We start from the raw sequence: 22876 nt of genomic DNA on the forward strand, positions 1-22876 counted from the left end.
CCATGATAATTTAATCTCCTAAGTCGTTTTCACTTTTCACACAATGCAGACAGTACCTAGTAGGTAATACGTACCTTTTTATTATATTTGATCGTTATACAAAGGATACGCACAGGATATGCGAAATTATTTATATGTGATGTAATATGCGATGCATTTTTTCCGATGGAATGAATTAATGAAAACGAAATGTAACATGAATATAAAAATACAACTTCAACAATGTAGCCAAAATTGTTACTGACCATTTTTACACAACATTTTGAAAAGTTCTTACTGTTTAGTTCACTTTATCAACAACACCATCTTGAATAAGAAGCATTCGACTTTCATGTTCGATGAATCTTGACAGATCCAGAATATTATGGACCGTTTCTTGCAAAAGGTGGACGCGTATTTGTTGCTAGGTAAAGTTTTCCAAAAGACCTGAAACATAAAAAAAATATTCATTTCATTATGCGCACAACTACGAAACATTTTAAAATAAAGCACTGCACAATGGATTTAAATAACAATGCCCATAATTATTTAGCTCAATATTTCGAACATTTTGCCGAAAGCGTTTCACTGCCGGCTACAATTATAACAGAGCATTTAAATGTAAAATGTATTTATCCAAGAGGAAATTTCAAACTGAAACAAAAGTAAAACAAATCCTATTGTAACTAAACATTTACTTGCAACCCTAAGTCAGTTTTATTATCGAGACAAGTGAATTCATGATCCGTACGTGCTTTATGCGTGGTCGTAAAGCGACCGCAAATATTGACCTAGCCAGTGTTATGGGTCTGTCTACAAATGCAATCAGTGTGAGCAATCAACGTTATGTGATAATAGAACGCAGTAATTATTTATTCAATACTCATAACGCTAACGTAGGTAACAGTAACAATGAAAGACAAACGAAATGAAATGATACGATTCTCTGGATACCTGAAATTATAATTTAGAACAGCAGACAAGAATAAAGAATTACATTAATTATTGTAGGAAGTTCTAAAGAAACAGATAGATATTAAATTAAATTTGAAATGTAATTAAAATTTAAAGACTACACAATAGATGTTTCTATGTGTAAGATCAAAAGACAGGTTATATTGAACAACCTACCTTGGATCGTACAGCATTATCTACAACCAATATACCCAGCAAAAGCTTATCATTCCACTTTCAGTCTAATCTTAAAAGCATAAACAACTACTACTCACGACGGCTGCGCCTGGTATCCCATATAGCCATCAATAGTAAACCCACAAGAGGAGGAATCATTCCTCCACTCGTTACAAACGGTTGCGGGGAATCCCCAGGGATTGTGTAAGGATTCCGCGAAAAGCCGCCACGCACGGTTGTGGCTGCAACCATCTGCGGAAATTGATTGTGTTTTTATAGCTTATGTTAACATATTATCTATAAGACTTTTTCGTAATATTTGAACAACGTAGCCAAAATGCATTAGTACTGACTGTACGTTGTGTCCTAATCTAGGCTAATTACGAGTATGAAAATAATTAAATTGGCTTTGAATTAAAAGATTTGCCTTGTAGAATATTCGAAAGAATTACTTAAGTGTTGTTAGAATGGTATTATCTACGACTAAAATAAATTATTATTTAAGTATACTAAATGGAACCATTAATAATATTTATATTACTACTCTCTTCATATCGAAAGGAAAACGAAGTGGAACTTATCTTAAAGTATAACAAGTTCACAAAAGCTCGGACCATATCATGTTTGTATCCAGACTAAATAAAAGAGTAGATACAAAACTACTTTATCTCTGAAACTAACCTATTTCCCGTGTGAATCGAAGCGGAAATAAGGGGAGCATTGCATTGGATAGTTTTAAAAACAATCTCAGAAACAGTGTTTGATAACCATCTATTACATTTGCAAATATTTGAAATACATTAGGTACAGTTTACACAATCTATACTAATATTATAAAGCTGAAGAGTTTGTTTGTTTGAACGCGCTAATCTCGGGAACTACCTACTGGTACGATTTGAAAAATTATTTCAGTGTTAGATAGCCCATTTATCGAGGAACGCTATAGGCTAAATATCATCACGCTAAGACCAATAGGAGTGGAACCATGCGGGTAAAACCGCGGGGCGCAGCTAGTAAATTATAAAGAATACACAGAAATTACAGTACAAACTGCTGTGATTTAATTATTAAACAATAAACATAGTAAACTGTTTAACGAACAAAATGCAGCAGGTTACTTTTACTAAATGCTACGTTGTCCTTTCTAGCTGACATACATATTATATTATAATTTATAACCTACATTACTATCATTCAAAAATTATGATCAGAATCTACCAAAACACAGCTAAAGGTCTTCAATTTCCGCCCCTAGCCCCATGAGGGCCATTCGTTTACAAAGCTATGAGTTAAAGCCCTACTTTATCAGTCCGGATAACCCAATACGATATTGACATTTGGACGATCAATTTTTGGAAACGGGCCAAGTGAGGGGACCTGCATTTCATGTCCAAACACGTGACGTAATAGAGGCCTGCTTCTGCTGTTATTGGATTTCGGTGTTTGTTTTTTTGGTACTGAAATATGTCATTGAGAGTCTGATGGTAAAATACTACCTACTCTTGAGATAAATACACACGCACAAATTAGTTCGGTTTATTTAAAAATAAAAAGGTTTTAGAAAGATTTTAAAGTTGTTGACTTGTTGAGAATTATGTATACGTGACTACATTTGAGTAAACAAGAAATTTTAAATAAAGAAACGTAATTTAAACATGATTTAAATCTTTCGAAAAATCATGCTATTAATTTCTAATAAATAGATAGTTTATCTAAATAGTGTATATCATATTCAAATTAATATTATAGTAAAATTTGTACACTAAAATATATTTAAATTATATAATAAACTTTACATAAAACGTGCAAATGTTTCCCTAGCAGATTTATTAGTGCATTAGCTCTTCTCACGTACCTAGTTTTAATATTTTAATCCCTGCAAAGCTGAAAATATGATAATCAGTATGAAACACGCTTCCCTAGTCTTATATGCAGCGCTGGCGTGGGCGAAAACAAGTAACCTGTTCATGAGAATTAAATAAAATTAGACTTACTCAAACTTAAATTTAAATAATGGATCATACATCGGATTATTTGAATGATTATTCGTATAAAGAGTGTTTTATTAGTATTATCGCGGAAAATAAACAGCTATGTTTAATCATAGGAAGCTTTATTACTTCAATCTCAGGGCCTGATAAGATTGAAATCGGATATGACAGGATCGCGGTACGAGGGTTTCACGGTTCACCCCATGAATTTTTTATTTAATAACCTTATTTATGTCTTTCCAGTGAGGTATATTTTGATACATTAAAAATATGAATCTACCAAGCTTAATAAAGATCACATTTGATTATAATATTCCCAATATTATAACTAAATTCTTAATATGGCATTGAAACTGTTTCTCAATGATATAATATTGGGTACATCTCCTCATGTAATATGTATGTATAAATAATAGGATAGGATTTCAACGTAAAATAACAAAAAAAGACGTGTGGCACTCGGGGACTGCCGCGGTAAAGCTATTGCATAGCATGCCTTCAAGCCACACCTCCGCCCGTCGGAGTGGGGAGCGTGAGGTCTTTTCGTTACGGAATTTCTGGATTCGGTCCCCGCGCTCAAGGCCCGCGATAGAAGCTAAAAGTGTGATTAAAACAAGTAAAAGTTTTGTTCATAGATTCAATTATGAGTACTAGGTACAAATATTATACTTAATTTATAATAATTATCATGCCAACCCTACATTACTGCGATAGGTGTTCGCTCTCCACTTCAGCGAGAAGCTAATGAAACCAATTTCTTGTTCAAGCCTTCACCTTTCGAAATTAGGTTCGCGGTAAATCAAATTGTTCACACCAAGCCAGTATCAGGTAATTGGGTGAATTCTAATTGACTCAAGTATGGCAACATAGAAAATGTGATTATGTTTATGTGTTGTTACTTTCCGTAACACAAACTTTGTTTCTTGTTGAATATGGAAAATAGTGAGGTTTTTAATGAATTAATTAGTTAAAAACCAACGCAAACACTTCGTATCTATACGAGTGCTTTTAAAAGCGATGAATGCTGCATACTCCATATTTTAAACCTTTGAGTATTTCCAAAACAAAAAACAAACTGCAGCAAAACATGGCTACCGAATGAGCTAATTAACGTGATTACTAATTAATTAAAAACAATGAAAGCGCACCGCAATCTCATAATAACGTTCAGTGTAACCGCGGTCGTAATTACCCCCCAACCCTCTGCAGCATCCGTGACGTCACAACATCGATCGCTCCCGAAAGGGTCGCAAATTCATTGTTCCGTTCCGACAATGAAGGCCAACGCTTTGTACATTTTTTACGTCTTTTGATAACCCTTAAAGCTCGGATTCTACTTAATTTGGGACACGGCCAGATAAAAAAGTATTATTAGGGTTGTCGCAGTGCCTTTGCATTATGTAACAGTTCTTGTTTTAAGAGTTGCAATCATGTATTCATTAGAGCAGAGGTTAAAAACGCTGTTTGTGTGGAACATTTGTTTATTTTAAAATTTTAATCATGATATATAAAATTTGAAGTTGAAAAAAATATAAATTTATACATATTCCATATCTTCATTAGAATAAGTATAACGACATTCTTAATTAGAATTTCTTGAATTGCTTTCTAGAATTAATAATAATTGATGCAGTATTTCGCTGCTTCATTCACTTCTATGAACATGAATTATCATTGGAAAATCGTCTGCATTTTCGATCCAATATTTGAAAATTCAGGGAACACGGTCTTTTCACCACTTTATTTTAGGTACAGCTAGAAAATTTATCCAATTTTGAAATATCCTATACTAGCAGTGCCCGCGATATAATCCAAAGCCAATAGAAAATATTTTTATAGCATACAGGTTATTCTGATACATAATAATCTACATCACTGTCATGTATCAACAAAATCGTGTGAAAGAGAAAAAGCCAAAAAGAAAAAAAAGGACACTAAATCCACCTAAAAAAACTTTCACATTTATCACAAAAGTAAGTTAAAAGCACATAAAACTCACAAACAAAATTAAACTGCCTGTTCCTAATAAGCTCGTCAAACCAGCACCCCGGTTGTATCCATTCCCCAGGGTTAGGATAAAAGTCCACATGACCGATCGCTTGTGGAAAACCAAAGACTCCCGGGTTAGTGTGTATCACGTCTACGAATGTTGCATCATCTTTGGTAAGGTGGCCCTCGGTGTCGTATAGACTATAGCCGGGGTAGGCTGGGTCTAGACCTGAATAAATAAAACAAATTATGGACACTAAAACATTTAGTATAAGGAAAATTTTATTAATTAATATCTATATTGCAATTTAAATAACTGAAAAATGAAATATCACAGATAAAGTAATGTAAGGTGGTCAAGTTAATTAAAATTAAATAAATAAAGATACTAGAACAATTACAATACAAGGCGTATTTTATTTATTCAATTCGCATTAAGTTAATTATTATTATTTAAAGCAAAAAGTTATAGTACCTATAAACCTTAGTTAACTTTTCATAATTTGGTAAAACGAATATTATTCAATTTCCAGTTTGTTTTGAATTATGGGTTTGAATATCGTAATTACTGATGCGTGTTACCACAATTATATTGTTCTCCAAATTATAAATCATTGCTGAACTGAGCTTTTAAGCTAAATCAATATAAATTATTTAAATTTCACGCCTATTTATGAACAATAAACCTCAATTACTTTTTCTACAATTTTATACGTACCAGTAATCCTCCCCAGCATTAATCCTCTTTGCTTCAATTCTTTCCCCGTAAACCCAGCCGCTTCAGCGCCTAAAGAGAATCCTATAATATGTATAGTACTAGATGGAGTTCCATGAGACTCCAGATATTGGACGAAATCAGCAAGCCTAGTTGCCACATACCTTGTATTTTCAACTGCCGATACGTACCTGAAAATGTACTCTATTACCTATGAATAAGGTACAAAATACTAGAGCTAGACAACGATTTAATACCATTAGTCTACACGATAAACGTATAATTTCATAGAACTTTCATAAAGGTTCACAAAACATTCGTTATGAACAAAGGTATTGGGATTCGGGAAACTTATCGAATACGTGACATTTCGGCACTTATAATTGTAAAAATAATATTAATAATATATTTATTGTAATTTTAAAATAGTAACCTATTTATAACTATAGTAATGTAGATACTAATTGATATCTACATCTTTATAAAAAGCTTAGAAGCGCTTAAAAAATCCTCGTAAAGTGTTATAAAACTACTACACAACTGACAAGTTTTGATAAATGTGTACACCTAGATATAATGCTCCAAAATATATAAACAATTCTTAGACAATAAAGTGATTATGTAAGATTGAACTGTAATTATGGTTTTTTATTCAAACTAATTTAAGTAGTAAACTATTATCTTCGAAACTTACCAAGGAAATGCGACAAGACGGGACCAGTCCACGCTTATAAAATTGTAGTTGCCAGTGCTTAAAAATGCTAAAAAGAAAAAAAAATAAGTTTTCTATAAATATAAAATACAAATAGCTTCTAGCGAATAGTTGTTGGGATTTAGATTAGTTTTAGGATATGGACTATGGTTACTATCTAGGTAGTAGGTATATCTACATTATACAAATGATGCTTAATATAGTTCGATTAATAATAACGTGTTAATAACATTACATACTAAAATTAATGGAAGAGACTGATGATACATTTTGATGACTTAAGATACATTTTCACTAAATAAATAACTTACTACTTAGTTGTGCAATTACTAGGGATGCAAAATATTTTTTAAAATATAATATTGAAATGTAACATTCATTGTATTCATATTCCTGCTAGAATAAAAACGCATCCAGAAAATGTCACATAAAAATTGTGTCGGAAGTGATGACGTCATTACCACGGATAGCTGCAGGCGATGTGACCTTTTATTTCACTTTTTTCTATTTAGACTTTGCAAAGTAATCCATTTTAATATTTCTTTTTTTAGTTGGGAAGTATTTTATTAGAAACATCTTGATAGCTCGATGTTTGCTTGTTATGTCTCTTCAGTATTTGAAGATCAATTTATATTAAGCACTCTTTAGCTAAAGAGTGAAGCTGAGGCTGAGCAAGAATTAACTTTAGATGGAACCAAGAAATGTTTTGGTTCACCGTACATAATGAACTTAAGTAGACGCTATTAGGTACATTCTTGTTTCTATTATTTATTTACTAAAGTATTATAATATAGCACACACATTTGCTAATTTTCTTTATTGTGAAGGACGATTTTTATAGGTGTATGTTCTTTCGCTTTTCGATATACATACCTACCTATATTTTAAATCTAATTAAAGATAATAATACCGACTTACCATTCTTTAGAGTCACAGTACTAACACCAGTGGGAGCTTCGGAAAATCCAAATAAATAAATAACAGTGGGATAACTTGTGTTGTATCTCGTACGTAATATTGAATTACTATCGTCTATTTTGATTAGTTCTGGTGTGTGCAAATATGGCCTAAAAAGTAAATTAATTAAAACATATATTCTATTCATCCACAAAAATATTAAATTAGAAGTTACGTCTTACAATACTACAGTAAGTAGGTACTAAGTAGCCTATTTTATTGTTACAACTTTACAAGTACCTATTTATTATTTTTTAGCTTAGTATCAAATTGTAATGGAATTTAAGCAATCTACACTATCGTTTACAAAATATCAATTTCATAGGCACATAATCATGATTCTTTCATATTATCTACCAGCAATCATCATAATACAACAAACTACATAACAATTTTATTGTAAGGTTTCATTATCATAAACTGTAAAAAGAATGTAACCTTTGTATAAATCACAATACAAATTGAATACAAATGGTTCGCATTATGTGTAGCGAAGGCTTTGAGTTATTGTGATGAATGATGCAGTGTCCTTCACATGACTTTGCAGAACAGATTGTGAGAACTTTGAATCCATGCACAGATTTATTCGGACTTTCTTGTATAACGTTTAGAAAATAATATACACATCCTCTATGAATATAAAGCGCTGGAAAAACTTCTCTAAATAATGTAATAAAACAGTTAACAACCTTTCTTAGTCTATAAAAAATGTATAAAAGTAAGTACTTAAGTAAGTAGGTATATTGTTTACCTAGTAAAAAGCCTGTATTTTATATCATTGCGGTCATTTCTAGGACAGCAGTCTGTGCAATCCCCAATGGGCGCTGGCATGAAACATACCTGCACTGCGCCTGAAATTATAAACATATTTTTCAATTCACTTGCATTTTGTCACGTTTTACTCGTACCTACTATAAAAAATATTGGCGCATGAATAAACTAAATTCACGAGTCGAGTGTAGCAAAGTTTTAAATATCGAATGCCCTTCCCGCCTTAATACGAAAAAAAACATCCGAATATTTTTTTTCTTTTTCAGCCAGGTTTTGCGAAAGCTATTAAGGAGGTATTTTACATAATATACTTACTAGAAAAATACCGATCCGGATTTCCGAATTTTGCTCAAATATAAAGCAATGTTGCCCTCTGTGGTTGCCCTAAAATCTAAATCCTATTAACGTTTTTCCCAACATATTGTGTAGTATTTTCAATGCCATATCCACGCGCGGTATCAGATTACGCTTGACTTCCATTGCATGTTAAGGTTACAATAAAAGCCTATTTGATCTCGACCTTACTATTGAACTAACAATATTGTCATTTAGTTTATGGGTTTACACACGGGGATATATTCAATTTTCATCATTGATAAATATTTAAATTTTCGATGACTATTAATAGTTTTTTGCATAATACAGCAGTTAATAATATTTATTATATAAAAAACTAGTCATTACCATTTTAGTGCAACAAATGGTGTAGCATTACAATAAATGACAATACTAGAAAATAATTGCCGATTACACGATACCTAATTAAATTCCAAACAATTAATAGCAACATTATGATCATGTTGACTGTTGTACAATCTTTTAATATTAAAAAAATATTTTGCAACTATTTTTTTTTCTATTAGGATTTGATTCGATTCGATTCTAAATATAATATTGAAATGCTTACACAATTCAGTATTATAAAAACAGCACTTTTAATTAGCATCATATCATAGCTTAAATGGCCCTGGTCCTGTCTTTAGTTTATTTTCAGATCTTTTCCTTCTTCTCACCAATCCCCGAAACAGCTGTAGTGATTTTGATTGGACTTTCACCAGCCGTTGATTTGTGAGATTAACTTATTTCAATAAACAATAGTACATTCCAATTGACAAATATCCGTAAGTTATTATCGTTTACTTTATCACCTATTCAATTTATTTATTGTATAAAATAAAATAAATTTGATAGTTACCACATTTAACTACAAAATTACAACATACAATGTGTATAATATTATGTCTTGACTAGCTGCGCTCCGCGGTTTCACCCGCGTGGCTCCTCTCCTGTTGGTGATGATATTATATAGCTTATAGCCTTCCTCGATAAATGCAGGGCTATCTAACACCGAAATATTTTTTCAAATCGGACCAGTTCTTGAGATTAGCGCGTTCAAACAAACAAACAAACTCTTCAGCTTTATAATATTAAGTATAGATAAAAAAGGAGAGCGTTATGCAAGGGTTTGTTTTGAAGAAATAACGCCATACGGTTAGGGCTCTATATCACGTTTTATCTAAAGTGCCATTTTTTTTTGGAACGGAGCACGGAAGCTCACAGTTTTATTAATAATGATAATAACATGATGACCTCTGTTATATCATTATTTTAAGTTCTTCATAACTTTCAATTTTTTTCAATGAAGTTATGTCCCTAAAGTAAAACTAAACATGAAGGTATGTATTTCCAAATGCATTAAACTTTTTCTTAAAAAGCTTCGTAATAATATGATGACTACGATACATTAAGTTGTATTTTAAGGTATTAAGGAACACATTGTAAAATAATTTTAAAAATAAATGGTTAGAGACATTTCAAATCTATCTCCATTTCTATTAAAATTTTAATTAATTGAAACGACTCACCAATAAACACGGACATAAGTTTGCACATAGAGTTACTGATCAACATGTTGACGCCAATATTTACACTTCGATTAATAAATTTACCGGGAAATAGGAAAGAAAACACGACGAAAACGTTTGCATTTTCTTTAACGAACCCGCTGGATTTTCACACAATGGACACCACACAATGCTTCGGCACTCGTTAAAAACTTTTAGAGAGCATTTCGATTAACCGAGCTCAACTTGTGTTCACTGGTGTATAAAAAAAGCGGGAAGAAAATCTACTACACGAAGCCACAGAATATACACGTAGGTACTCACAAAATATAAGCACTGGTACTATGAAATATAAAATATAGGCACAGGTACTATGAAAATATGCTATCGCCGCAACGGTACCCTACAAACTGCTGACTTAACGTCACAATAGAAAATTATGCAATTGTTCTTATAAATTTTTTCTTAGCGATAAAGGTAAAGGTTGGTCGAAATTGGGCTCTGTCAAATTGATTGCGAGTTGCGGCCGCCATCAGACGGAATTGCGGAAACAATGTCTGTTTTGCAATCATTTTGTTATGTTTTTATGGTAGTTTTATAAAAATATCCTGAGCAATTTCAGTAGGTAAGTAAGTAGGTAGATGATTGAATAAAACACGCTATGAATAATATGATATTTACATAATGTTCACCTGCACTCATTGTCGTATTTTTAAAGTTCAAATGGGCCATAATTTTTCTGTTTGTTGTATGAATATTATAATCTGCAATGTTTTATGATAAAACAAAAATGTGAAATAGAAGCGGTTTTTTTTAAAGAATACAACAAAATCTGATAATATGTAATAATTAATGGTTTATTCTCTTCAAGGTTTAATAAGTATGTTTTATATTTTGTTCACGTTTTTTAAACAAACATACAAAATATTTTTTTGAAATTGGAATTAATTTGTAGTTTTTATCCGCAAAATTTAACTTATGATTACATAAATATCAAAAATCTAATTTAATTTTAAACAGAAATACGGCAAAATAATTTCAAACCAAATTTATTCCTAGAATCAAATAATGCTAGCCTAATAGTTTATGATTCATACAATTCACCATTACTACAATTATTTAGTCTGACCTACTTATTTCAATAGTATTAACTATTAAGGTTCAAGGCAATAGCTTAAATGATTACGTCGGTCACAGCCTCTAAGCTTATTTAATTAATGGTAAGTGATTAAAACAATGGCCGCGAAAATGCTAAATGACGAATACCTAGTTATGTCGGGGCAACCCGCAGTACATGCATGTGATATCGTATTTGTTAACGCAGCATAACTACGGCCACCCTGCATCGCCTTAATGCATTTTGTATTTCTTAGAACATAGATTGCAGCGTTGCATTTTTGTTTAACGATAAGTTTATAGTTTAAGTTTTCATTCTGGATGTAGAGAGCACATATTAAAGACGTTTAAATTAAATCTTGTCTTTTTAAAAAACGTCCTTCGGTCCGTCGAAATTTGAGTGGCGCAGCCGGTAGGATACTCGATAATATCCTGCTGCCGAGCTAACACTATAGCCTATAAAAGGATCTGTGATAGTGCGGTGCTTGTACGAGTATCCTCGAACCAAATAAATAATTCTCCCGCGACGCGTACGCGTAAAACTCAATCGCTGAAGTGAAACGCGTACTGTGACCTCAAGGACGAGCATCCAGGATCATAAGTGAAGGACATGGGAGCGAGCAGTCTGTGAGTAAACCTCTTCACTCCTGTTTTTCACATTCCCTGTTTTCACGAAATCCCCGACCCAAAATAGTCGGCCTAATCATTACGATTATTTGATTTTGTTCGTTGCAATTATCGTGATAAGTCGTAATTTTTAGTGTTTAATTTTAAGTGTTAGTTATTAGTAAAAAATAGTGTTATCTTTATTATATTTAGAGTTTTAATCGCTAAAACTTTATCTTTATTACATTTAGAGTTTTAATCGCTAAAACTAATTAATTAAACTAAAATGGAAGAGATTAAACTCATACCAAGAGAAATACTATGTATCATCCCCAAATTTGATGGAGATGAAAAACTGTTAAACCTATTTATCAATAAAAGCGAATACATTATAAGATCATTCCAAGATGCGAACAATAACGCACAAAACTTATATGTATATCATGCCATAACGAGTAGGCTTATCGGTAAGGCAGCTTCACTGCTTAGTGATTACCAAAATATAACTTCATGGACTGAATTAAAGGAAATACTTACCCAACATTTCGGAGACCCGCGATCGGAAGAATGTATCGCACTAGAATTAGAAGGGTTAAAAATAAAACAAGGTGAAAGTTACATACAGTTTTGCCACAGAATACAAAATGTTAAAAGCTCCCTATTTTCAAAAGTAAACCGCCTCACGGATGAAGGAGTTAAAGCCGCGAAGATGATCATATACAATAATACTGCGTTAAATGTTTTTCTGTACAACCTCCCGGAGGACATGATCCGGATTGTTAGATTAAGGGGTTGTACAAACTTAGAAAATGCACTTAGCGTAGTTACAGAAGAAGTAAATTTTATACAACAATATAACGCAAAGATTAGTAAGCCAAAACCCATAACTCAAAACACTTTCCAAAATTCATTAAAACCTAATTTCAGTACGATGCCTTTAAATCAAAACTTTAAATACGGCAGTCCTCAACAGCCAATTGGTTATAGACCGAATTTCGCTCAACAACCTCGACCAAATTTAATGCAACCACCTCGACCAAATTTTATTCAACAGTTAAGGCAAACACCACAAGCCCAAGGCTATAAATTTGGCATACAATCTAATAATAACCACCAATTGCGACCTTTTCAAAATTCCGGTTATAAATTTGGAATCCCAAATCAACAAACAGACCAACCTCGTTTTAAATTTGGCATACAACATGCTCAGGCACCGAACCCCGGCTTAAATAGTGATGTATCAATGCGTACGGCACCTATGAGGCAAAACGTAACTCATAATCTATATTACTGCGATGAACCAAATTACGAAAATTACGGTAACTCCACATTAGATTATAACGAAGACGCCGCGAACGATTTATACGAATTTACCGATCCGGAAGTAACTGAAAGCAATTTTAATGACAATAACGAATTTCCTGTTACCGGCCTCCAACGAGACAGTGAAATAATAAATTTAAATTATTGCGACAGCATCTTAAAATTACCACATATTATAGTTCCCGAAATAAAAGCAAAGTTTCTCATAGATACAGGTAGCAGTCGTTCCTTTATAAGTCCGGCCAAAGCAGAAGAATATTTTAGAGACCATAAACAGTATGAACAATTTACAGTTGTTAGTACACATGCGCAAAGCACTCATGATGAGGTTATAGTAATTCCGTTATTAAAAACTTTTAGAAGCTCACTTTCCCACAAATTTTATGTATACAATGTAGACAGTAAGTATGATGGATTAATCGGATCTGATTTACTTAAGACGCTAGATGCAAATATCGATATGAAGCACCAAGTTTTAGAAACATTTAACGCCAAAATACCGATTATATACAACCCTCCGTTAAAAATCACCTTAGAGCCTCGATCAGAAACTAGAGTATCAATTCCAACTAACTTTCAGAAAGGTGACTCTATATTAGATTTTCAGACTTTTCGTGAAAGCGTTCGTATGCCAGCAGCAATAGTTGACGTGTCAATGAAAGTTAATGTAGATAAAAAGGAGCGAAATCTTCAAAAACACTTAACCGATGAAAAAGTTAGTAACGATCAGGCGGGAAAATGTGACCGACTCCTGACGCCGATTACAATTTCGTCTGATTTAGACCGAACAGTGCCTATCACTAAAAATAATCGCCCGAAGTCCCCATATTCGATTCCGTCACCTGATAGCGGTACAATAACCGCGGAAAGCACCTTGACCGCGTCTAGCAATAATAGCGAAAATACAGATACGGTTCACTCAGCTCGCGATCTTGATAGGGAAGGCATACTGATTCTAGATGAAGCTGTAGATTTTAATAAACAATTAACTGAACAATTTGTAAAAGATCACCACAAACGTACAACATTTTTATACAAATATCTTACAGACAAAATTGTTCATAAGACACAGGTTATTAAGGATAAGCATGGCGGTGAAAATGATTTTAACATAGACATAGGAGATTCAGTTTACATTAAAGGAGTTAACACGGGACGTGCTATAGATAAGGCTAGGTATCAGAAAGCGATAGTCATGGGACCGATCCATAAAAAAATTGTGCCAGTAACGACACACAATCGTGAAGTTCCCATTAAAAACATTAAGCGTCCTCCACAGGTTACTAATTTTGGCGATCCACGTGATCCAAAACCAGGGTCTTCAACTGCACCAGATTAAACGGAACCCCGGGATACTACCTCTCCGTGAAGGCTATGCAGTCGTCAGCAATGACACATGGAGAGTTATTAAGGTTTTAGATTTAAAGTTAATATATGACGATTTAGAATTTAATATAAATAGTTATCTATCATTTAGGAATCAGGTTCATAGTTGTATTGATATACAAGCGTTAGGTTCCGATTTTATTACAACAGAATTACAAACAGATTATCATATGAATTATACTATTGATAAATTTGAACAATTAATTCCGTCTTCTAGATCTAAACGTGGTTTATTAAATCCACTTGGTTCAGTTATAAAAATTATCACCGGTAACCTCGACAACGAAGATGCTATACAATTTGAAAACACTATTGAAAAATTAAAGACTAAACAAGACTCTATAATACATAAGATGACGATCGTTACTGAGATGGTGGGTTCGTTATTAAATGTAGCTGAAATATCTAATAACAATTTCATTGCAATCCAGAATAAGCTAAATGTAATTGATTCGCTTTTAAATGACACAAATTTACATCAAAGGACTAATGAAATTATACATACATATTCTGCATTCTTACATAATTTTATGTCTCTTTACGTTAGATTAAGTGAAATAGAAACTGCTGTAGCTTTTAGTAAAATTAAACTTTTACACCAATCCGTTGTAGATACTAAGGAATTATTACTTTTATTAAAAAACATTGAAACTAGCTCTAAGTTGCCATTTCCAGTAAATTTAGATAATGTTCTTAAAATTGAACAATTAATAGAAGTACAAACTTATGTAAAACAAAGTCAAATAAAATTCGTAATGACTATTCCATTAATTACTGACGACATTTATTCATATTTTAAAATAATACCTTTACCTATATTTAACGAAGAAAAAGGTCAGACTTCCCTTATCCTACCCAAATACCCATATGTCCTTGTGAAGGGGTTGAAAACCATGCCACTTTCACAACCATGCAAAGAAATAGATGAAGACCGGTTCCTATGCCCGGAAATACTGACATCAACATTATATAAAGACGATTGTTTAGCTGATCTTTTGCGGCTATCTACAAATGTTTCCAGTTGTCAGCCGATTCCCATTTCCATAGATGACGTGAAAATCGACAATGTTCTGCCAAATAGATGGATACTATACGTAAATGTGGAAACAGTACTTACCAAGGTCTGTGAAAACGAGGTAACCCAAGAATTCCTTCATGGTACCTATTTATTGACGTTAGACGAGACTGGCTGTTACGTGAAAATCGGAGATATAACACTAAAGAAATATGAAGTAAATGGAATTGATATTATATACCCAAGTTTACCAAAAATTATATTACCAAATTTGATGAACTTCCCGACCGACAGGAAGCCTGTTAACCTGAAGGGTGCAAATTTAACTGACATAAATATGCTTAGGCATTTAATTGAAAATAGTGAAAATAGTGAAAACCAGTTTAGTAGTACAGTGAATAGTGCCGTCGGAGTGATTAACATTATAACTTTTGTATTAATCGTAATTATAATTGTAATTGTGGTAGTAATTAAGTCTAAATTAAGAAAAATATGTATTCAAGAAAATCCTTCAGATTTTCTTGAAACTGAGGATGGAGGAGTTATGTCGGGGCAACCCGCAGTACATGCATGTGATATCGTATTTGTTAACGCAGCATAACTACGGCCACCCTGCATCGCCTTAATGCATTTTGTATTTCTTAGAACATAGATTGCAGCGTTGCATTTTTGTTTAACGATAAGTTTATAGTTTAAGTTTTCATTCTGGATGTAGAGAGCACATATTAAAGACGTTTAAATTAAATCTTGTCTTTTTAAAAAACGTCCTTCGGTCCGTCGAAATTTGAGTACCTACACTGAGTACTAAGTATTTTGTATAATATTGCAATAGCAAAGAAAGTTTTACACAAAATTGTAAAAAAACATTGCAATTAGAAATATTATCTCTGATTTTTGTTTTATTGAACGATTTTATAAGCAAGAAAGTGGTTGACTTTTTTTTGCGTCACTCTCAATATTATTATTGTAAAGCGTCTAATTGCTAAACAGCTAACAAAAAAGTCTCTATTAGATTTTAAAGGTAAATTTTAATTGTTACAGGATAAGTTGCTCAACAAGCTTGAAGAAAACGAGCCTGAGCTAGCCACTTCCCCCGAAGAAGAAGTAAGTTATTTGAATAATTTTATTCCATTAAAAACTCAAGTACATATTATAATAGTTTTACCATCGTAAGATTTATTGAATGATAAGTTGATGAATTAAGACTAAGAGGAAGAGTGAATTATAATGAATAAATCAAACGAAAATATTTTATTTCGTAATGTTGTGCCTAATTTATCTGTGCTCCATTTATACAAGGTGAAATTGAAAATGAAAATGAAAAATATATTTATTTTCATACACACAGTTTACATATACAGAAAATGGATGAGTCCTCCTAGTAAGTTTACAAAAACCTGTGTCAGGAGGACCCGCTCTTCCTTAACTAATATTACAAATATAAAACGTGTGCAGATGTATGTCTGTGAGTGTGTGTGTGTGTGTGTGTGTGTGTGTGTGTGTGTGTGTGTGTGTGTGCGTGTGTGTGTGTGTGTGTCTATGTTTGGGTATGTTTGAGCTATTAAAAATTATAAAATGTAGTGTAGAAGCGCCTCAGTATCCTCATAGGAAAGTGTTTTCAAATATTGAATAACCGTTTTTTTAAAATCACGATGATTAAGTCTATGTATATCTAAAATATTATTAAGACGATTATAGAGGTAGATGGACCTAGCTTTAAATTGGTGTTTAGCAAAAACTGTTTTAGTACATATGGTGTTAAAAACGTCTTTCTTTCTCCTTTTATTTTCAGTTAATTTGTCTAAAGGAGATATTTTACGAATTTTAGTAGTAACCGAAAAAATGTACAACTGTCTAACTGTTAGAACATCGCAGACTTTATATAGCTCCGAAGTTGAAAACCTTCGCGGTTTAAAGTGCATCACTTTAAGTAGACAACGATGGGCACGTTCCACGTCCAAGAGTTTAGTTTTATTTGCTCCACCCCAGATAGGGATGCAATAGCTAATTACAGATTGTACAAGAGATTTATAAATTTGGTTAATGAGTTCAGGAGTGGTAATATGTCTTAACATTTTAAAAATCCATATAAATTTTCGGGTTCTTTCATTAATATAGTCTAGATGGCAATACCAAGAGAGGCGATAATCTAAAATTATACCTAAATATTTAGTAAAAGAGACTTTTTCAATTAAATTACAATTACAATTCAAATCATTTGTATTATTACATTCATGCAGTTTTAAAGTAAAGTTATTATTAGGTTGAGTTCTATTGTTAATTGAGAAACAAATATAATTCGTTTTTTTAACGTTTAATGTAAGTAAATTCAATTTAAGCCAATTATAAATCTTTGAGAGACCCAGTTGAGCAATAGAGTACACTATATTCCATGAGCGCCCAGAAAACACTATAGCGGTGTCATCTGCGTACGAAATGATTTTACCACCATCAATAGCAAGGTTAGTAAGATCGTTAATATAAATTAGAAACAGAGTCGGGCCAAGGACACTACCCTGGGGTACACCAAAAGTAATGTCCATATCCCGACTCACTTGATTATCAATTTTAACTCTTTGGGTGCGGTTTAATAAATAATCCGTTAACAATTTGAGAGGTGTTCCCCGAATTCCTACACGCTCTAATTTCTGAACAAGAGTGGGAAAAGAGACGGTATCGAAGGCCTTTTTTAGGTCCAGAAAGACAGTTAAACACTTGTTTCCTAGGTCAAGTTGGTCTATGATAGAAGATGTGAGAGCCAAAACTGCATCCTCAGTGGATAACCCATGTCTAAATCCGTACTGTGAATTCGAGATTATACAGTTTTTTTCAAAGTAGTTTAACAATCTATTATTTAAAAGTCTCTCAATAACTTTAGATATAGCAGGTAAAACTGAGATTGGCCGATAATTATTGATATCGTCCCTATCCCCACCCTTGTGCACGGGGGTAACAATTGATTTTTTTAACAATAGTGGAAAAACGCCCTGCCTGAAACACAAGTTTGCAAGATGGCTAATATGAGGGGCAATAGCAGTTATACATAATTTCAAAAATTTTGTTGGTATGTTGTCCCAGCCAGGGGCACTGTCAGATTTAAGAGACATAACTACACTTATAACTTCGCCAGGGTCTGTTTCTAAAAGTACAAAAGATGTGCTTTGCTGAGCAGGCAAGCAAAAACTGTTATTATCGGGAGAGACGGATGGAGGATTATTCAAAAGTTCATCTGCCAGAGTATTACCAATATTCGCAAAAAAGTAATTTACAGAGTTAAGAGAATCGATAGACGTTTGCTCTAAGTTAAGTAGGTCTTTACAATGCGATTTATTTGTCTTAAAGTGAGTTATTTCTTTAATAGATTTCCATAATTTCTTCGAGTTCTTAGCAGATTTTGCAAGTAATTGTCTATCATATTTACGTTTTAATTTTTTTATTAAATTGTTACAGTGATTTCTATATCGTCTAAAGGTAAGTTTCAAAATTTCATTGTGTGGATCAGATCGAAGTTTAAGCTGCATTTTGTTTCTGTTACGGATACATCTAAGAATGCCCTTTGTTATCCAAGGCTTTACAGTGCGTTGGTTCCTCGGAAGATGTTTAGAAATTTTACTTTCTTCTAATGATTCTGAAAGGTACTTTAGTAGACGTTCTGTTACTATATTAGGATCATCACAAAAAAGCAATGATTTTAAATTTTTATTAAGAAGTCTATTATAAGCGTCGTCGTAGTCGATATATTCAACAATTTTTTTCTTTATTTTTGAATTTTTAATAATTTTTGAGACACTCATAAATACAGATAAATGATCAGTTACGGTAGTATTTAATACGGCAATATTAGCAAGAAACACTTCTTTGTTTACCTTCAATATGATGTGGTCTAAGCAGCTGGTTTCCCTCGTGGGAAGCTTATGGCCAGCAACTAGGCCATGAGTAGCTAGCATATTTAAATAGTAATTTTTATTATTCCGGTCATATGTTTGTTCGTTAGCACTCTGGATAAGATTAATATTTATGTCTCCGGTGATAATTATGTTAGATGAATTTATATTTTCTAAGTAATCATTTAGGGACTCAATGAAAGCCGACGCATTTTGAATCGATGGAGAGCGATAAATTCCCAATAAGGTAAAATCAGTAATCATTAATTGTATGCAAGAGGCATGTTGAAGTTTAACTTCTTTTAATTCTGGTTTAAGATGAGATTTAGCGTAAATTACAACACCATCATTTTGGTTAAAATATTTGGTTGATTCCAAAGCAACATAATTAGGTATTTGAGGTATAGGTTTATCTTTGTCCAGTCTACATTCCGTCAGCACTAATACATCGCAGTCAAAATTCAGAAGCGACATTGTTACTAGGAAATCATTTATATTACGATAAATACTTCTTATGTTTTGACATATTATAGTCAGGTCATTCTTTTTAATGCATATGTTTTTTTCTAAATCCTGAATATCACAACTTACTTGCGTAAAAAATTCAGTCTGATCCAATTCTGTAATTGTATTTAATGAATCAACTTTATCCATTATAAAAGTAATTGTGCAAAGTAGAGGTATCAATATTGCATAATAAATTTCTTTTTTTAGAATTTACATAACGACTTAGGTTTTTGAAAATCAAATGAAATAGAATGTTCAGTGGCGAGGTTATCAATAGATAATACAGTTTAACATTAAGTAATACTATGAGTGGGTATATATTTAGATCAACGTAAGTATGGCAACGTAATTTACCATGAGCAATCATTGATTTGAGTGACAGCAAATTAAAAGCAATTAAGAAAACAATACATAGATAGAGGCGTTCTAGAATGTAATAGAGGTGTATATCTGTATTTAATGTGTAAATGTGTTTGTGTGTGAGTGGTATGAGGTTTAGATTTAGAGTATGAGTAGTGAGTTGTGTGTAATATGCTAACATTAAAGTATACAAAATAGAATTTACTGATGAGCTAGTGGAAAAAGTTACAATAGTTATATAGAATACAACTAGCACATCGCAGACTTGTTCGCTTAATATATTATAATATTTAATACAAAAAACAATAGATAGAAACAAAAGTAGTAAATAGAAGAGAATCTTGTCCACTAGTCATGCTTGGGACACTTGCTGCATGAGGTGGTGGACTTGAGACTCATTTTTTATAACAATAACTGGAGAAGTTTCGTCCTTCCTCACAAAGATACGACCAAACGATGTCCAACAAAATTTGAATTTCTTAGATTTAGTGAGATCCCTTGCTAAAAAGAAAAGTCGGGCACCTTTGGGGGTTAAATGTTCGGTAACAAAAATAGGAGTATCTTCGTTTGACGTAAAGCCCAAGTGCTTTGCTTGAAGTTTGCATTTATTTCTAATATTGAACGATTTTGTCATCCTCATAACATCCCGTTTCAACATGGTGGAAGTTAGTTCGATAATTATACGCGAATTTTTATTAGAATCGTTATTTCGATTATTAGATCGAACTCTGTAAATGTCCTTAATATCAGATTTTTCGATGTTACAGTTGATGTTTTTAGAGAGTTGTAAAGTCATATTAATTAAATCTTCCTTTGTTTCATTAGGTAACGAGGGTACATTTTTAAATTCAATATTTCGTTTCAGATTATCCCTCTGTATATCTTCGACTTTTTCTTCAAGCAAAGTAATGTATTCTTTATCCTTTTTGGCTTGAATCTCCATTTCTTGTATTTTTCGTTTATACTCCTCGTTCTGACTAGTAAGAATAGCTATGGAACTATCAATGTTATTATTTGATTGCTGTATCTCTTTAATAGTCGCATTAATGGATTGAAGCTCCGACTGTTGTGAAGCCATAAATGATGAAAACATGGCCATAAATTCATCTTTTAGTTTATTTAATTCGGTGCTTAAGTCATCCTCCCTTCCACGTTTCAATCTTTGAGTAATAAAACTTGACTGTGAGCTGTTATCAGCCAACTCATTGATGCAAGAATCCGAGGCAGATTTGTCCAAGCTAGGAGATGAAGTTAATGCTTTTTTGGTTGGTGGGCTACGTTTTAGTGGCATTTTGTTTAGAATGTATCAATCTGTAGTACTAGGGTAGCATAAGTCAATAGGCGTTATAAAGAGTGAAAACTGACCCAGTATGTTTGTTTCATTCAGCACACTAGTTTGTTCCCCTACCGGCCATATAGTTAGGTCCCACTACCAAGATAACATGAACAATCAGGAGGTTAACTAATGTAATATTTCTTACTTTTTATTCTTACAAATGTAATTTCAATGTGTGTGTTATCTTAAACAAAATAAACAAACACACTTATGATTTCTCTCACATTTGCTAATAAAATCTGTAAGGCGTCGTCGGTTCAGCTACCAGGATATCATAAGTCCGTAGGAGGTTGAATGCCGCCAAACATGTGATTATAAAAATTAATTATTATGGATCGTTCATTCATACCTTTTCATTAATTATCTTCGGCAGCAAGAGAGAGAACCAGCAGGCGATCTCATTCATCAAGCAAATCAAGAATATGCACGTAAACACAGTTCCGACGTACTAGGAGCACATAAGTAGCGAGAGGTTTTCACCTTAACAACTTCACAATCACCGTTGAACTTCTTGCTCGTATGCTATCCTATTATTTGTGTTTTAATAATTAACTTTGAAATTAATTTTACGAAATACAATAGACACGTCTACTCGCGAACGTTGTCCAAACGCGCGTGTCGCGAACGTTGTACAAGGTAATTCATGAAAAATAATATTTAGGTCCCATGTTGACTTTATCTCTACATCTTTCTACTCTATCTCTATATCTTTCTTTATCTTTTAATTTTACATGTACATTTTATAGTTTGGTCTTATAGGTATTTAATTACTGAAATTCTCCTTTCCAGTGTGTAATATGTGTGAACGCAAAAGCGACGATGCAGACCTCCCCCTGCGGCCACCGGGTGGTGTGTCGAAGGTGCTTCGTCAAGACCATCCAGATGGCAGTCAGCCAACGCTTACTGCCCTTGCGCTGCGTCATCTGCCGGGCCAAGATACTGCGACTGCGGCAGGCACCGCGCCTGGTGACTAGCAAGAGTTGGCAGGTTTGTAATATATATGACCCTTTTTTAAGGCTCACGGCTTGGTACATAATAACTTATTACCCTAATTCGATTCAACGCGTGATAACAGAGACATATTTAATTGAAATTTGAAACATTCAAAAGTATGATTAGAATAGTATGATGCCATCAAAACAGACAAGAGAATCCAATATCAATATTAACTTAATAATGTGTTCTAGAAACAGAAAACTAATTGATACTATTTTTCGTTGATCCATTAATCGTCTTTAATTTCCCCAGCACTGG

General features: G+C 32.9%; 4 protein-coding genes across 5 annotated transcripts in view; 3 read left to right on the plus strand and 1 right to left on the minus strand.

Moving 5' to 3' along the window:
* LOC123698106 (SET domain-containing protein SmydA-8) overlaps positions 1-22876 on the plus strand; it is a 542384-nt gene that overhangs the window by 377198 nt on the left and 142310 nt on the right. The window lies entirely within an intron of this gene.
* The window catches only part of LOC123698111 (chromatin assembly factor 1 subunit A-A), a 57256-nt gene that overhangs the window by 30106 nt on the left and 4274 nt on the right, over positions 1-22876 (plus strand). The window contains exons 3-4 of the mRNA XM_045644709.1: positions 16577-16639; positions 22412-22609. Coding sequence (XP_045500665.1) covers positions 16577-16639; positions 22412-22609 — 261 coding nt within the window. The remainder of the gene's footprint in view (positions 1-16576; positions 16640-22411; positions 22610-22876) is intronic.
* On the minus strand, positions 125-10628 carry LOC123698120 (lipase member I). 2 transcript variants are annotated; one of them, XM_045644717.1, is made up of 8 exons: positions 10111-10628; positions 8226-8325; positions 7436-7584; positions 6500-6566; positions 5809-5996; positions 5101-5319; positions 1209-1362; positions 130-426 (listed from the first exon to the last, which is right to left on the minus strand). In XM_045644717.1, the coding sequence occupies exons 1-8, from the start codon at positions 10154-10156 to the stop codon at positions 363-365; spliced, it is 987 nt and encodes a 328-aa protein (XP_045500673.1). In that variant the 5' UTR covers positions 10157-10628; the 3' UTR covers positions 130-362. The 2 variants fall into 2 exon arrangements, with proteins under 2 accessions (XP_045500674.1, XP_045500673.1); XM_045644718.1 differs by lacking the exon at positions 1209-1362 and having other exon boundaries at positions 125-426.
* On the plus strand, positions 11365-16280 carry LOC123698101. Its single transcript, XM_045644696.1, has 2 exons — positions 11365-11832; positions 14414-16280. The coding sequence occupies exons 1-2, from the start codon at positions 11816-11818 to the stop codon at positions 16134-16136; spliced, it is 1740 nt and encodes a 579-aa protein (XP_045500652.1). The 5' UTR covers positions 11365-11815; the 3' UTR covers positions 16137-16280.

Source organism: Colias croceus, chromosome 15 (genome assembly GCF_905220415.1).
Source record: "Colias croceus chromosome 15, ilColCroc2.1".
NCBI lineage: Eukaryota > Metazoa > Arthropoda > Insecta > Lepidoptera > Pieridae > Colias > Colias croceus.

Coding starts and splice junctions, on each gene's coding strand:
- LOC123698120 (XM_045644717.1), bottom strand. CDS start 10,156: ATGTTGATCAGTAACTCTATGTGCAAACTTATGTCCGTGTTTATTG. Junction 8,326..10,110: donor ACTTATGTCCGTGTTTATTG/GTGAGTCGTTTC, acceptor TTATAATTTCAG/GCGCAGTGCAGGTATGTTTC. Junction 1,363..5,100: donor CAGGCAGTTTAATTTTGTTT/GTGAGTTTTATG, acceptor CAATTTCCGCAG/ATGGTTGCAGCCACAACCGT.